This window comes from Uloborus diversus, chromosome 9 (genome assembly GCF_026930045.1).
Source record: "Uloborus diversus isolate 005 chromosome 9, Udiv.v.3.1, whole genome shotgun sequence".
NCBI lineage: Eukaryota > Metazoa > Arthropoda > Arachnida > Araneae > Uloboridae > Uloborus > Uloborus diversus.
Genome location: NC_072739.1, coordinates 121,164,977 through 121,179,868, shown reverse-complemented (window position 1 = coordinate 121,179,868; position 14,892 = coordinate 121,164,977). Strand labels below are relative to the sequence as shown.

At 33.2% G+C, this 14,892-nt stretch overlaps 1 protein-coding gene across 1 annotated transcript in view; it reads right to left on the bottom strand.

The window, feature by feature from the left end:
- Nucleotides 1–234: 234 nt before the first annotated feature.
- The window catches only part of LOC129229590 (uncharacterized), a 57,880-nt gene continuing 43,222 nt past the window's right edge, over nt 235–14,892 (bottom strand). Inside the window, exons 5-7 of the mRNA XM_054863926.1 lie at nt 10,001–10,144; nt 7,200–7,511; nt 235–1,645 (exon numbers count right to left, since the gene is read on the bottom strand). Coding sequence (XP_054719901.1) covers nt 1,629–1,645; nt 7,200–7,511; nt 10,001–10,144 — 473 coding nt within the window. The 3' untranslated portion in view covers nt 235–1,628. The remainder of the gene's footprint in view (nt 1,646–7,199; nt 7,512–10,000; nt 10,145–14,892) is intronic.

Here is a 14,892-nt window from a genome sequence, read left to right as displayed (position 1 = left end):
CGTTAGGAAACAACTTTTTTCAGTGACATCTTCAAACCATGATGACTCCTTCAGAACTGCATGGAAATACGGAGTACTCACGTCACGAAGTCTTCATTCATTAACAGTTTATTTTCAAAAATTACCACAAGTGGGCTGAGTTTTTCCATTTGCCTCATACTGTTTTTTTACCTCAGCTGACCCTACTTTATTTTTTTTTGTGTTCGCAATGTATAAAACCAGAAAGAAAATGACTAAGATTGTTGAATAATCTTTTATTCAATACTTTATATGACAAAATATTTCTTAACATACCTTAGGATGAAATATTTACACCAAAAATTTCAACGCAGTAAGTTTTCTACATCTTCACTATTTAGCCAAAGCAAAAGAAAAAAAAAGTTGATGCTCTGAAAAATTAAAATGACATTTAAATGAGTTCATTATAATAAAAAACAGAACAAAAGCTTTAATTGTCACGCTATACACATTAAATCGTGTCTCAAAATGAAGTACAATTCAGCTGAGCAGCTATGTTTTTAAAAGTGAGCAATTTGTTTCGTTACTGTTGATAAAAATGCTGGATGAAGTTGAGACTTAATGAACTTTGAAATGTTGAATAATAATAGTATACTTGCATAACATTCTGGTTCTGGTTTAATTTCTGGTTTCGATTTATTCCTTTAGGTATTTAAGTTCTTCAAAATAATTTTATACATTTGGAGTAAAATATTTGTTTTAATATGAGAAAATTCGTCTTTAAAAGAATTTTCCCTTCAGTTGCATTTTAATTCGTGCTAGGAAAGAATGCAATTCGTAGATGTAGAACTCTTACAATTTTGATATTAGTTTGTTAAAAGAGGCTTCCATCTGACTAGATTTAACCATGTATTTCATGCATTTTCAAACCCGTAACATCGATGTTATTAGACAGCGTTTTCTAAACGTAGTTTAAAGAAACCTTTCATGAAAAATATTTTAGTAAAAAAAGCAGTTTTGTACATTTATAAATTGTATTAAGTTAAATATATTTGGCATAATTGTCTTCACTTGGCTACATTTTTTTTGCATGCTCTTAGTAATAACTAATAATAACTGCACATTTTAACATTACATTCAAAATAATACATCTTTGAAACTTATAACCTATTTAATTGATCCAATTAGGGTTTTAGAGTGAGAGTGTATTATTAATCCATTGTGTTAGTAAGAATTTAAAATCTAAGCCAGAAATTTCGTCTTAGCAATTTTAGAAATTTTGGCATCATATTACTTGGACCGGAAAAATACTGGCACATTTCTTTCATTTGTAAGAAGCACTTTGTGCCTGTCGTTTGAGTTGACTTTTTTTATAGCAACCTGAATCTCCTAATTCCTTAATTTAAAAGAAGCATTTCTCAAATAACCTAGAAATCATGTAGTTTTTCTTTAGTTGTATTAACTTTTATTGCTTTGGAATTTTCAACGATTTGAAATACTTTAGCAATTATTTCCAATGAATGCTTTTCTGTAAATGATGATGAGAATGACAATGATGATGATGATGAAGAGGTTAAGGCATTTCCCGTTATGCCAAACGATTCTTATTCATCTTTGCATACATCTTCTTTGACTAGCTCCAACGTTGAAAATTCACTTTTCAAGTTCATTTAGAAGTCTGTTCCAGCTGAAAGAGAAACAAAAAAGTTTTAAGTCAAAACTTTCTGCTGTTATTTGTGCATAAAAACGAACCGGGTAGTTAAAAATACTTTCAATATTCCGTTTTAATGAATATATTAGATTGAAATCTGTCCCGTTACGTATTAAACTAGACTGCACTTTACATTCATAATTTATTGATGGACAGCATTATTTTTTTTCTATTCATACCTTTTCTGTAAATAGTTTTAAGTATACTTGCATGCTCGCATTTCCCAAATTTGTATGTTCTAATATCTAAATGTAAGTTTCTGCTATCATATATTAGTATGTTAAAGAACTAACTGTCACAAAAGTAAGGGGTGATAGATATACATATTAACTTCCATCATGATGCAATGTGTGGTCGGAAATGAATAGTTCGAACGCTTTGGGAAGGACGTTTGAAAACGTTTTTGCAGAAATGGTAAAAGATTCTTCGTTGTTGGAAAATCCCAAGTGAACAACTATCAGCTGCAACACAGGAAATAAAAGATTTTCCAACAAATGGTAGTCTAACATAGAGTGATTTAGAACATTTATTCAAACATCTACTTGTGCAACTTAGGCAAAGGGCAACAAGTAAGAATAATGTTGGAACATTTTATCGCAAATGGAATGCTGGCGCGCTTCGGGCACACGAAATGAGAGAGTGAAAGATGCGAAATTGACTGTAAGTGATGATAATTTACTGAAGACTTACAAAACATTTTAGTTTTTAAGGAAGGTTTAAAACAGTTATTCAAACACTGTAAGAAGATAAGCTGTAAGCTTTTTTTAACGTTGTTTTTCTTATTTTTCTTACTTTACTGTTCAGCACAAAGGTATTTACTTATCTTATTTTAAACCATATTGAGAAATTAAAAAGGTTAAAATCGTATTTGTACTGTAAAATTCCTATTGCTTGTGATATGTTTCACACCTTTCAGGGTGCTTCACATCATTTTGTGTGCATATGGTGCGTCAGTATTACGTTTGCGACCATATGTTGCAATATTATTCTTGCTTGTTACATATCTTATGTACATGTAGATTTTTGAAAAATATTTCTGAATAACACTGTAAATATATAATCTTTTCAGTTTATCATAGAATTGCATTTTCGGAAATGCACAATTAGATAACATGCTTTACCTTTCATTCATAAAGTTATTTTCTCACTAATATTTTGAGAGTTAAAAAAAATAAATCATACTTTGACGATGAGTGTCTAGTACGTAATTTCAATGTTTTTTCTTTCTGTGCCCTATTTAGTAATGAAACTCTCACACGCTATTAAATAATCTTTTCTGTCATTAAATAGTAGTTGACACACAAGCTAAAAAAAAGCCAGAGACCTTCATTTTCAACTACAGCATTAATAAAAGAATGTAACACGCTTGAATTTATTGATTGGCGAATAAACTTTTTTATTTCTTAAGGTTAATTTCTTTCGTAGCAAAAGAACTTTAAAACTTTTGCCTTTTCAGAAATAATACTGATATATATATAACTAGTGGTACCCGCACGGCTTTGCCCGTAATAGTAAATTAAAATGGTTTTTTGGTTCACCTGTATATTTACATATAATGTATGGTGAATTTTCTCGCCAATTGACTTGGTTACGGTTTCACTTAATGATAATTTCGTTTTTTTCTCGTCCATCTAATGAGAATTTTGTTCTTAAAATTGGAATAGAAAAAGAACCACATCGAATTTTCGAAAAATCGCTTCGAGGTGCACACCCCCATGCTACAAACTAACTTTGCCAAATTTCATGAAAATCGGCCGAACGGTCTAGGCGCTATGCGCGTCACAGAGATCCTCACAGACAGAGATCCGGACAGACAGAGATCCTGACAGACTTTCAGCTTTATTATTAGTAAAGATAAAGATAGCTAATGATCGAATAACGCTCCTGACGTCATCAACAATGAAACTCCCGCCACGGCATGGTAATTTAATAATGTGTTTTGGTGATGTTTAAAATGCAGGGAAAGGCTTTATTGTGACAAGGCTGAACTGGATCCGGTCACTTGACTGTTTTGCTAGTAAGACTGTGTCATTTTAGGGGAATGAAGAAACGAAAAAGTGGTCAACAATGAACGCTATCTCCTGGAGTTTTGGGTTTATCCACTGGAGTTAGGGTTAAAATTTCAACTATCAAAACATCATCAAACAGACAATTGCTTCATTCAAATTCAGAAGCAATTTTCACCCGTCATATTTTGATGGGCGATTTTCTAGTACTGTTAAATAATGCAAAACACAGTATAAATTTTGAAATTTCAATTTCTTAGTTATCTGTTTTTCATTTGTTTAAGTTATTTCAAATGAATCATATTTTCTGAACTTCTCGATCAGTTCTAGATGAACTTATATTTGATTTTGTCTTCCAGAATCTTAAAAGCCAAGTTTTATTAAAGTTTTTCAGCAGAAAGTATGTTGAGAAGTTTTCTTTTTAAGAATCCCAATATTCTAATAATTGTAACTCAATCTTAGAAGTAGTAGTAAGATTTGATGAGTTTATTCAGTAAGCAACACACAAGGTTGTCTATTGATGGTATATTTTTCAGATAACTTTGCTACACTGCAAGGACATAATTGTGGCAGGGAAAACTGATTCGAAGCGTGAGAGAGATAGATGTTTATTTATTCATCAAAAAGTCTTACACTGCTGTTTCATCAGAAAATAAATTTAAAAAATTTATTTCTGAGATTTCCAATATTATACTTATTGTAACTCATTATTATTATAGTTGGAGGAAGTCTAACCTGGCAGCATTGTGAAGACAACGCAGATCCTAATTACAGCATCACGACACTGCCAGGTTAGGTTTACCCCAACTATAGTTGTAGTATGATTTGGTGAGTTTATTCAGTTAGCAACAGTAAAGTTTATTAATTCCGTATTCTTTACGGCAAATTAGCTTCACTGCAAGGACATACTTATAGCAGAGAAAACTGATTAGAAGTGTGAGAAGGATAGGGGTTTATTTATTCAACGAAAAGTCTTACACTGATGTTTCAGCTGAAAATATGTTTAGAAATTTTATTGCTAAGATTTCAAATATTCCGCTGATTGTAACTCATTGTTACTTGTAGAAGCAAAATTTGGTGAGTTTATTTAGTTAGCATCAGCAGTCTAATTATGCTGTATTCTTCACGGCAAATTAGCTTCACTGCAAGGACATACTTATAGCAGAGAAAACTGATTAGAAGTGTGAGAAGGATAGGAGTTCATTTATTCAACGAAAAGTCTTACACTGATGTTTCAGCTGAAAATATGTTTAGAAATTTTATTTTTAAGATTTCCAATATTCTACTGATTGTAACTCATTGTTACTATAGTAGCAGTGTATAAAGTAAAAACTGAATGGGCATGAAGATAGCACTACATGATTGTAAGCTATAAGATACGAATTTGTAACTCAATTAAAAACTGAATGGTAATTTTCAAAACTAAACAGCCTGAAACTGAAAATACTAAAAAGGTTTTAGAGACAGATCGGATCGAAAAATGCATCACGGCACGTTTAGAAGTAAAACACAGTAAGTACGTGCGTAAAGGTGCTCCAACGCCAACGCGTGAACTTGCCCCGCCGCCAAGTTTGGATTTATTTTTTATTTGAAAAAAAAAAAAAAATAATAACATTTCAGTTCATACAAGTACAATTCTCAAAAAAAGGATAAAATTCTGCTGACTTTTATACTTTTATTCTTTCCTAACTAAGTATTATTTATTCACAATAAGCTTCAAAATGTTCAACACAAAACTTACTCAACTTGGTAGAAAACAGATTATTATTTCTGCTTGCTAGACGGAAGCTCGACTGATTCTCAAAAACTTGTGAGAATATGCTAGGGAGCAGCATCAATCTATTATGAGAGTTGGCTCTCCAGTCATAATTTGTTTTGAAAAAGGGCACTGCGTACACGTGCCCCGGTCTACCCTATTCCAAAAAAAGTGTGAGTGACTATGATTTCCCTTTCCTATTTTGGTTTTTTGTTTAGGAATTTAGAAAAATCATTTTGGCAGTGGGAAAACATTTTTCAGAAGTTTCTTCTAGGAGCCTTCTACTTTTCAAGAGTTATTTGACTTGTTGAATAAATACTAAATAAGCAGTTGTCTGTAGTAATTTTCGCCAGAAGATAATGAATTAATTTTCGAAATATTTCTAAGGTATTGATTATTTTTGAATTCATACTTCGTGTAAAATTAATTTATTGATTAAAAGAAAATAAATGAATTGATTAAAAAAAAAATTGTCTGTCTCTAGTAGAGGACCTGAAAGCAGAAGTCTTGTGAAAATGACATCTTCTTTAGACGACATTGAAGCACTAAGGCTGATAAATGAACAAGTTTAGCCTGGAAGTAAATTTACACTGAAAGTAAGTGCAGCCTGAATATAAGTTTAATTTAAGCGAACTGCAACGCCAAGTGGGATTTTAAATTCAATCACGATTATCTAAGAGAGAAAAGGTTTAGACACTCTGTTTAAAAAAATTCTCGAAACTTTATTGGCATCCATGTTTACAGTATTTATCATCGTAAACTCCTATTTTACTGCAAAATTCTACAGTAGAAAAAAATGAGAATGCAGTGGCTAGTGACCCTGTATAAAGAGAACGAGATACAAATAGTGGGATTCGAGCCTGACTTCTTGTCGTTTGCAGAATGGTGCGCTAGTCCATATACTGAATGAAGCTCAAGAAAGGAGGGGAAGTCACGTGGTATACCAATTAATGCTTTATTCGCTTATTTTCCGGTAAAGTTTGATGTAAAAGTTTTCTGTACCGTATAAACACTTCTTTTTATCCCCTGACACACAAAAGAAGGGGCTTATAAGTTTGACATTTCTGTGTATCTGTGGCATTCTAGCACCTAAATAGATGGACTGATTTTGAAATTTTCGCCTAAACTGATGGTCTAAAAAAATTTTTTTTTGTTCAAAAGGAGGTTCTTAGCTAGGTTGCATCTTCAGATGCCATTAATTAACGGAGAGATTCATTAAAAATCTCTAAAACGTTTTTCGCGATTTTGGAAGGGAAAATATTTTTTTAAAAATAAAAATTAGTACAAAATAAGGAGTAATTTTTTCTACTTCTGATAAAATGTGTTTGTAACTTCCATGTTATATAGAATTAAAATCACAACGTTTTTTTTTTTTTTTCAAAGCAGATTTTAGCTACGGCTAAATCTTTATTCACGCGATTGGTAACCGATATTCGTTGTTTTCCGACAAGGAAAGAAAACGCAATAATTTAAAAAATTTATCTGTTGCCAGTTTCTATTTGTTAACAAACAAAATACTTGCAATTTATTTTTAATAGTATAGAGGCTTTTAAAAGAATTTTCAATTTTCCCTTTTGATTCTACATTTGAGACTCGGTCGTTTTTTTTTTTTTTATTTCAATTTTAGTTACTCGTTGCAGTAATATTTACCGCAAAATTTTCCTGAATTTTTTGTAATGTAACTCTTAAATAAAATAAAGTAAACTTAAACTTTGAGAACCTTATTTCTAATTCTATAAAGCCATAACTACATGAATTTTATACTTACTTGACGGATTAAAGACTTTCCTTGGCCCGTTTGTCAGGAAACTTGGATGGACGGGCTTCACTCTACTAAGAGGATCACCACCCGTTTTCATGGGCAAGAAAGCTGCTGGTCGTTTTAATGCAGATGTGTTCGTTTGCTGAGCAGGATTTGTTGCTTGTTCATAGGGATTTCGCTGACTGCCCATTGGCTGGAAATGAGGAACATGATTTTGAACCACCGTGTTTGGATGAGAAGGATTCTGAGCTGGTTTCTGTTGAGCATTGAAACCTGACCTTGAAGGCTGCTTTTCATAAAAAGCCGTCCTTTGTGTTTCTATAAAAAAAAAATTATTAGTTAAATTAATGAGTCTATAGGCAAGCAACGTCTAAAAGTCAATACTTTGATGTTATCCAGGAAGGAAATAAGATTTAAACAATTTTGTACATGCACGTCCAGGGTCCCATAAGTCATAGGCGTCAGGTCGCCCGGGAGACTAGTTCTTTCGGATTGAGAATATTTCGAAAGTTATGTTACACTGAGCTTTTCTATGAACTCTAAGAAATTATTTGTCTGGAACTGTCATTTTTCAATATTTTGATCAACTCTTTTAATATTATTAACCTGAAAATACGGTAAATTCTTTTTTTCTTGTGAGTGATTATGGGATAAACATCTAGTTTTATTTATCCATTTGTTTCAGTTGCAATTACATTTGAGGACTAGAGTGTAGAATTCACCACCCCCCCTCGAAAATAAGGTAAGCCATTGCAATGTTTTCAAATGAAGGAAACGAGTCATTAAATAACAATAAAATGTACAATAATCAGTCAACTAAATCAAGCAACATTAAAAGCTCTATTAAATTTGAAATAGTTTGCCAATTGAATACATCGTATATATAATTAAGAAACGATAAAGGTTCTATAGAATGTAAAATGTGAAGTAAAGATGAGGTGATGCAAACTATTTTTCTATTTTCGCCTAGGAAGAAAGCACTAAAAATTTTTTGTAAGGTTACCAATATTGATGGATGTAACGTTAGACGAATTCTAGAGTGTGTTGTATCATTGGTTTAAAAACTCAAATTGTTGCAGGAACCTTGCGCTATGGTTCTCACCTGCAGTCGGTAGAATTCAAAGCGCATGCGTAAAGATCAGCATCGGCACAGAGCTGGTAAACAGTTATTAGCGAAACGAAAACCGGCCTTTGTGGCCAAGCGGTTAAAAAAAACTTGCTTTGCGACCTGTTTGTGAGACTCGTGTTGTGGGTTCGGAAACCACTCAGGCGTCCTGGGTGTTATTTCCTCTCTTAGTGCAATAAAAATGTCTTGTTAGTATATTAAAACAAATAAATGGTTGGTGTATACTGGTTGCAAAAAAGCATGAACTTGATAAATATTGGATAAACAAATGATTGAAAACAAAAGCTGTAAAGAAGACAAAAAACAAGGGGTTTCTAGCATGATTTTTTTTTATATACTGTTTTACGAAATTTGATGTATTGTAACCTACTAATTTATTTTTGTACTTTTAATTTAAAACGTATAGAAAGAAATTATTACTTGATCATTTAGTATATCTGAATAATTTAAACCATCGAACAGTTAACTTGAAGTATAAGTCTACTTACAATTTAAAACGAGTACCCCTTCAAGAAAGTCAGATGAAAACTCAATTTTTGCTAGTGTGTAACCATTCAATCAAGTTCTCTGTAAGCAGGCATAAAATTCTGGTGTAACCTTACACAGAAACGAGTGATGGTGTAACCTTCCACAAGCGATGTGTAACCTTACATCAATTATATCAGCTAAGTTACTCCAGAGAAGTGGAAGCAGCTATGCTGCCACCGATTTATGGAGGAAGGTTACACATTTTTTTTTTACAGTTAGTAATCAAGTTGCCAAGCGTCAAATTACCCAGTCGAGTCTTTCCAACAAGTTGCATTAGTTATGTTTAGATGCAACTTGAATATGATATTGATACAGGGCAGGGGCGTGCATAGAAATTTGGGGGCCGTCACAAATGAGTTTTATGAGCTCACCTCCATATTGCTTACCCCCCACGTCCCTACATATATTTCCCCCTCCATTTTAAAAACCTCAGTCTTCCTTCAGGCTCGAACTAAGGCTAACAGGTGTCCCTTCTCCCCCCCCCTCTGTGCACGCCCCTGTTATAGGGTGTTTATAAAGTCTTGCACAGATAAAGAAAATTTATTTGGGGAAAAAAACTTAGATTCACACACAATTCGTTTTTATTTTGGTCTTTTTTTTCACTAAAATACTCCCCCATTGCTACAATATTAAAGGTATGCATGTGTCGGTAATATCAAAAACTGAGAATAGCGTCTATTCTCCCTAGGCATCGCAAGGAGGTTTTTGGGGATCACAAACGGCAGAACCTTTGGTTTTAGCACATATTGCCAATTATAATATGACAGTTTATATCCATGTTCGAACTGTTATACCCCCCCCCCCCCGAAAAGGTAAATTTCTAATTACGCCAGCGCTTGGAGCGAAGTTGAAAATCGTCTAAATCTTCTCATGACTACAAAAAGTGCAAACGTAGAACTGTATTAAAGCTGTTTGCGAAAAAAAAAAAAAAAAAAAATAAGTAAAAGGATCCAAACAAAAAAATAATTACAATATTTTAATTGGAAGCAGTTTTTTTAATGATTTTTCTTCATTACTGCAAGACTTTGTTAACCCTTTGTGTTACTCACGGATTTCTATAGGTATTATAAACGGTAATTTGCTTTTGACTATACTATGAGCTACTACAATGACGCAAAACATTATAAAAACACAAGAAATGTGTTCAATTTACCTTGATGTGTAGAGTCACCATTTGGTTCCTCATCCTCTTCAGTTCCTGTAATCATTTGCAATGTATGGAAAAATTTGGAAGGGATCGCTTTACTATCTCTGATTCCCGTAAACCTCATTTCTTCATGATGGCCTTTTTTTCGATCTAAAGAAGAAAAAATATATAAACATTTATCTGCACTGAAAAAAAAATCCGAAACGTTACTGGATATTTCCGTGCAACGTTTCGGGATTTCAATGGTTTTATCCACTTCTTGGAAAAATCAAGTATTCTTGTCAAAAAGTTTCCTGAATTGCTACAAAACGCACAAAATCAGACTTCTCACTGTTGCAAAAAATATGTTTAGCTCCTACACTGTAAAAAAATTCCGAAACGTTACTGGTTATTTCTGTGGAACGTCTCGGGATTTCACACGCTTTCACCTATTTTCTCGTAAAAACAAGTATCTTCACATAAAAGTTTCCTGAATCACTACAAGTTGCACGCGTGCAGACTTTTCACTGTTGTGGAAAATATTTTTAGCAACCAGTTTAATGATTGAATGAGCGTTTTATTAAGTGTATCGGCCTATGGTTGCTTACGGCCTGTCCAGGTTGACTAAGCTCCTAATGAGAGCGACAAAAGTCAATGGACAGCTACAGCTTTGCAAGGCAGGAGATATGGTTGGTTCCATCTTGCATAGCTTTGGTCATGGTCGCTCTGATTTTTGTGGAGCCTTCTTGGTTAATCCGGAAGGTTCTAATCAATAACACTAAACCTACTTAATTTTTCTGGACGGTTCTAGAGACATGGCTGGCTTTAACAGGGGAGATTTCACACTTCTTCAGAAAGTTTCAAGGTTAATTTCAGAAAGGTTACTGACTTTTAGCGGAAAAATTTCCTGGTTTTTCCAAGATAAGTTACTGGAAGAAATTGGGCACATCAGCTGCCTATTATTTTCCAGGAACGTTTCTGAATCGTTTTTACAGTGTAGTTTGAAGATTAACTGAGCGTATTTATGAAGTGTATCCGCTTTAGCTTGACTGCGGACCGTCCAGACTGATAAGTCTCCCAAAGGGCGCAAATCAGTCTATGGACTATAGCTTAGCAAGAATTGCAGGGTAAAATTCGTAATACTTACTTGCAATACTTTCTTAGCGTTGGCCTTGTTTGCAATACTGGTTTTGGAGCACTCTTTGAAGCGCAGTTAGGTGCCAAACTATTATAGTGTACACACCTAAGTTTAGGGTGCCAAACTACAGGGTGTACCAAAAAGAATCATCCAGAAAAAGAATCCCCAACTGAAGAATCCCCAACGATTCGAATGATTACATTTCCAACAGGATGGGGCACCGCCACACTGGCATCTGGCAGTCCGCGAATTTTTAAATGAAACGATTCGTGATCGGTGGATCGGCCGCACTGGACAAAATGACAAATCCTTACATTTCTGGCCTCCAAGGTCACCGGACCTTACTGCATGTGATTTTTTCTTGTGGGGATTTATAAAGGACTCTGTATATGTGCCTCCTCGACCAACAACAATGGATGATCTAAGGAAGCGCATCATAACAGCAGTGGAATCCGTAACTCAGGACATGCTCGCTGCAGTGTGGGACGAGTTTCTATACCGTTTAGACATATGCCGCATATCTAAAGGTGGACAAATGGAACACCTTTGAAAATGGAAGGACATATGGAAACTTTTTCAGTTTCCCTTTCATCCAAAAAAATTTGTAATTGCATATGTTTATTACTGTTCGAAATATAGACATGCCAAATCAGATGATTCTTTTTGATACACCCTGTATTATAGTGTACACACCTAAGTTTAGTCTAAGATTCCAGAGACACGATTGGCTGCAAACGGGAAGATTTCTGATTCCAGGATAATTTCAGGAAGGTTAATGAATTTTAGCGGAAAATGTTCCTGGTTTTTGTAAGATATGTTACTGGAAGAAATTGGGCACATCAGCTGCCCATTATTTTCCAGGAACGTTTCTGAATCGTTTTTACAGTGTGTCCGTAGTTTGATATTGTTTAAATGTTTAAATATGATTTAAAATGCTTAAATGTTAACAATAGTTGAAACTAATTCTAACCCCAACTGGCAGAAATATTTTTCATATAAAATTAGAAAGCAGTTGAATCAGCCTCAGGTGCAGATAAAATTATGAAACAAGCAGACGTTCTCTTAAATAGTTTTAGTTTGTCAGTATAAGTAATAAATAACATTTTTAAAGGATATTTCTAACAAAACAAAAGTTTTTGAAAGCATTTTATAATTTATGTAGCAGTAAAGATTCAAAATTACTTCCACAAAGTTAAAGATTAAGTAAAATGTACTTAACTTCGTAACTTAATTTTGAAAATGAGGTCTCAAATATCAAGTCAGTTTTGCGCATTGGCAAGATTTTCCTGTTAAACAATTGTCAAGATTTCTGTCGACAATTCGTACACAACTTTTTTCTGCATCGGTTACGGTTTATAACAGAAAGAAAGAAGTGTGCAGACGATTATTATTGATGACAATTATTTACTTAGGAGGACTCTCTTATTAGTTATTTATTTTTTAAAATTACATTTATTTATTTATTTTCTGCGACAGGGGAAAACTAAAATCTGAGGAGCTTTATTCGCGACTTCAATAAATTATAGGGTGCGCGGCAGCCACTGTCTAATGGTGGATGAAAAAGGTAAAACAAACAAATGCCGTAACTTATAACTTGCTTTGACGCTTAGTGAATGACAGTAATTTTTCATCGTGTTTGTGGGAAGCTTTCTTTTCTATTCTTTTAAAATTACATTACACCAAAAACTGTCTGAAACCTGTAATTTACCTCAAAAAAAAAAAAAAAAAAAAAAAAAAAAAAAAACACGTAGAGTGGAATGTTTTACCTTTTTCGGTAGCATTGTTAATCACCGCAAGGTAGCGTATTCGAGCTCTGGAGTTGCGAATTTTGTCCCAAAAGAAAGAGCTAATAGCAATTTTTATTTTCATAAAATGTACTTACTTTGATGTGCTTTTTATTTTTATTTTTACTTTATTTGTTTGATTTTTTTTTAAAACTCTTTTCTTTGAAAACAATTACTGAATTTCTTTTATAGAAAAAATAATACTAGTTCCATTGTTCAAAAGATGCTACTACTTTGTTTATTTATTTTTTACGTATCTATTTCATTAGATGAAGAGGATACATTTTGCTTTTAGAAATCAGCTTAAAATGTTAAATAGGTATATTTGACTTAATTTGAAGCCGTCGATAATTAAGAGAATATTGACCAGATGGTAGAAAGTCGATGTAGGTATACGGGAAAGTCATACTAGTAAATTACAGTGAACCACGAAGAAACAAAGCTCACTGTAAAATACGATCAGGCAGTATTGACAGGTTTTTTTTTTTTTTTTTTGCAGTAAGAGCCGTTACACCTTTGACTATTGATAGTAAGCTGCTTGTTGATTGCGTTGTATCATCAGTTAGGTTTTCTCATGACGAAAAAATCACGATCTAGAGAATTTTTACTATCCTGCATACGAAAAAAGGTTGGGTTGCCCTTCGTGGTCTACATCACCTTATTTGATGCACCCACCATTGTGAACTTTTGCCTAGTGTTTCAATTTTACAGAAAAGTAAATTTTCAATCCCCATGTAAGGGAACCTTTTGCATCATGTATTTCAACAATTAAAAGCTTACTTTCTTTATTTTTTTCTAATAATCATCTTTCACAATCATACTCTTCCAGATTAGTGGAGTTAATTAGAAAGTCAAGGTAGGTCGTACTTTATTTGATAAATGATCAAAAAGTCTACATTTTTTTGCGATATTTAATCCTTGTTATACACGATTATCTACAATAAAAAAAATCTTTTGATTTATGTAATTCTTTTTTATGATTATCAAACATGCAATATTTTACTCTCTCTAATTGAGAACATCTGTCATTTTTCTGATAAATGATTTTAACTCTTTAGTGCAGTAGAACACGACCGAAGAAGCAATTATAAGTATTGTACTTTAATTATTTTTTTTACCTATTAGTGATTATCAATTCTTAGATCACGCTACAACTATCTCTTAGTAGGAATTAAAAAAAAAAAAAAAAAGATTAGAAACTACTTTAAGAGACTTTTACGATTACCTTAAACATTAATTAAACGTACGTTAAACAGGTTAGGAACACAATAGCCGATTTTGTTCGTTCGAAAAGTAAATTTCAAATACATATTTGAGAAACTTGTATTGGTCCGAAATTCAATTGAAAGATTAAGACACATTGAGTAGAGCTGTTTCTTTGAATAGAAAGAGAGATTTCACAAGCTTTGAACTGATTCATTTTAAAAGTGTATCATGTGTATTGAATTGACACATTGAAAAATTAAGACATATTTAATAAAGGTATTTCTTTGAATAGAAAAAAAGAGATTTCAAACTTCTAGCTGGATTCATTTTAAAAATGTATATCATGAGAATGTCCTATTCAGGGACATAGCTAGTTTTTTTCTTCTTTTCAGGTTTTGAAAACACTATATGCTATGTACCGACAGCCTCGTTAGCATATCCAGAGATTGCAGTTTTGTTCTTATTAGAACTCCTCTGTCTGGAACAGTGTATAACCGAGCTGGAGGCAGACGTCATCTCATTGTAGCAGAGAGTGCCGACAATCACATGTGTTGGCACTCATGGACAGAGGCGTGCCCAGAGCTTCAGTAAGGGGGGTACCACTATACCAGGGAGCCTGGGGGAGGGGTTAGATAACTACCGGAAAAAGGGTGCTTGGTCTAGGAGAGGTCACAAAATTAGGCGAGTATATGAAATCGGTGATATCTGAATTATTTCAAAAAGTTTCTTAAATATAACAAGATAATATAGCTTCCTGGTTTAAAATGGAGTTAGGGAGTCAAAACTAGATC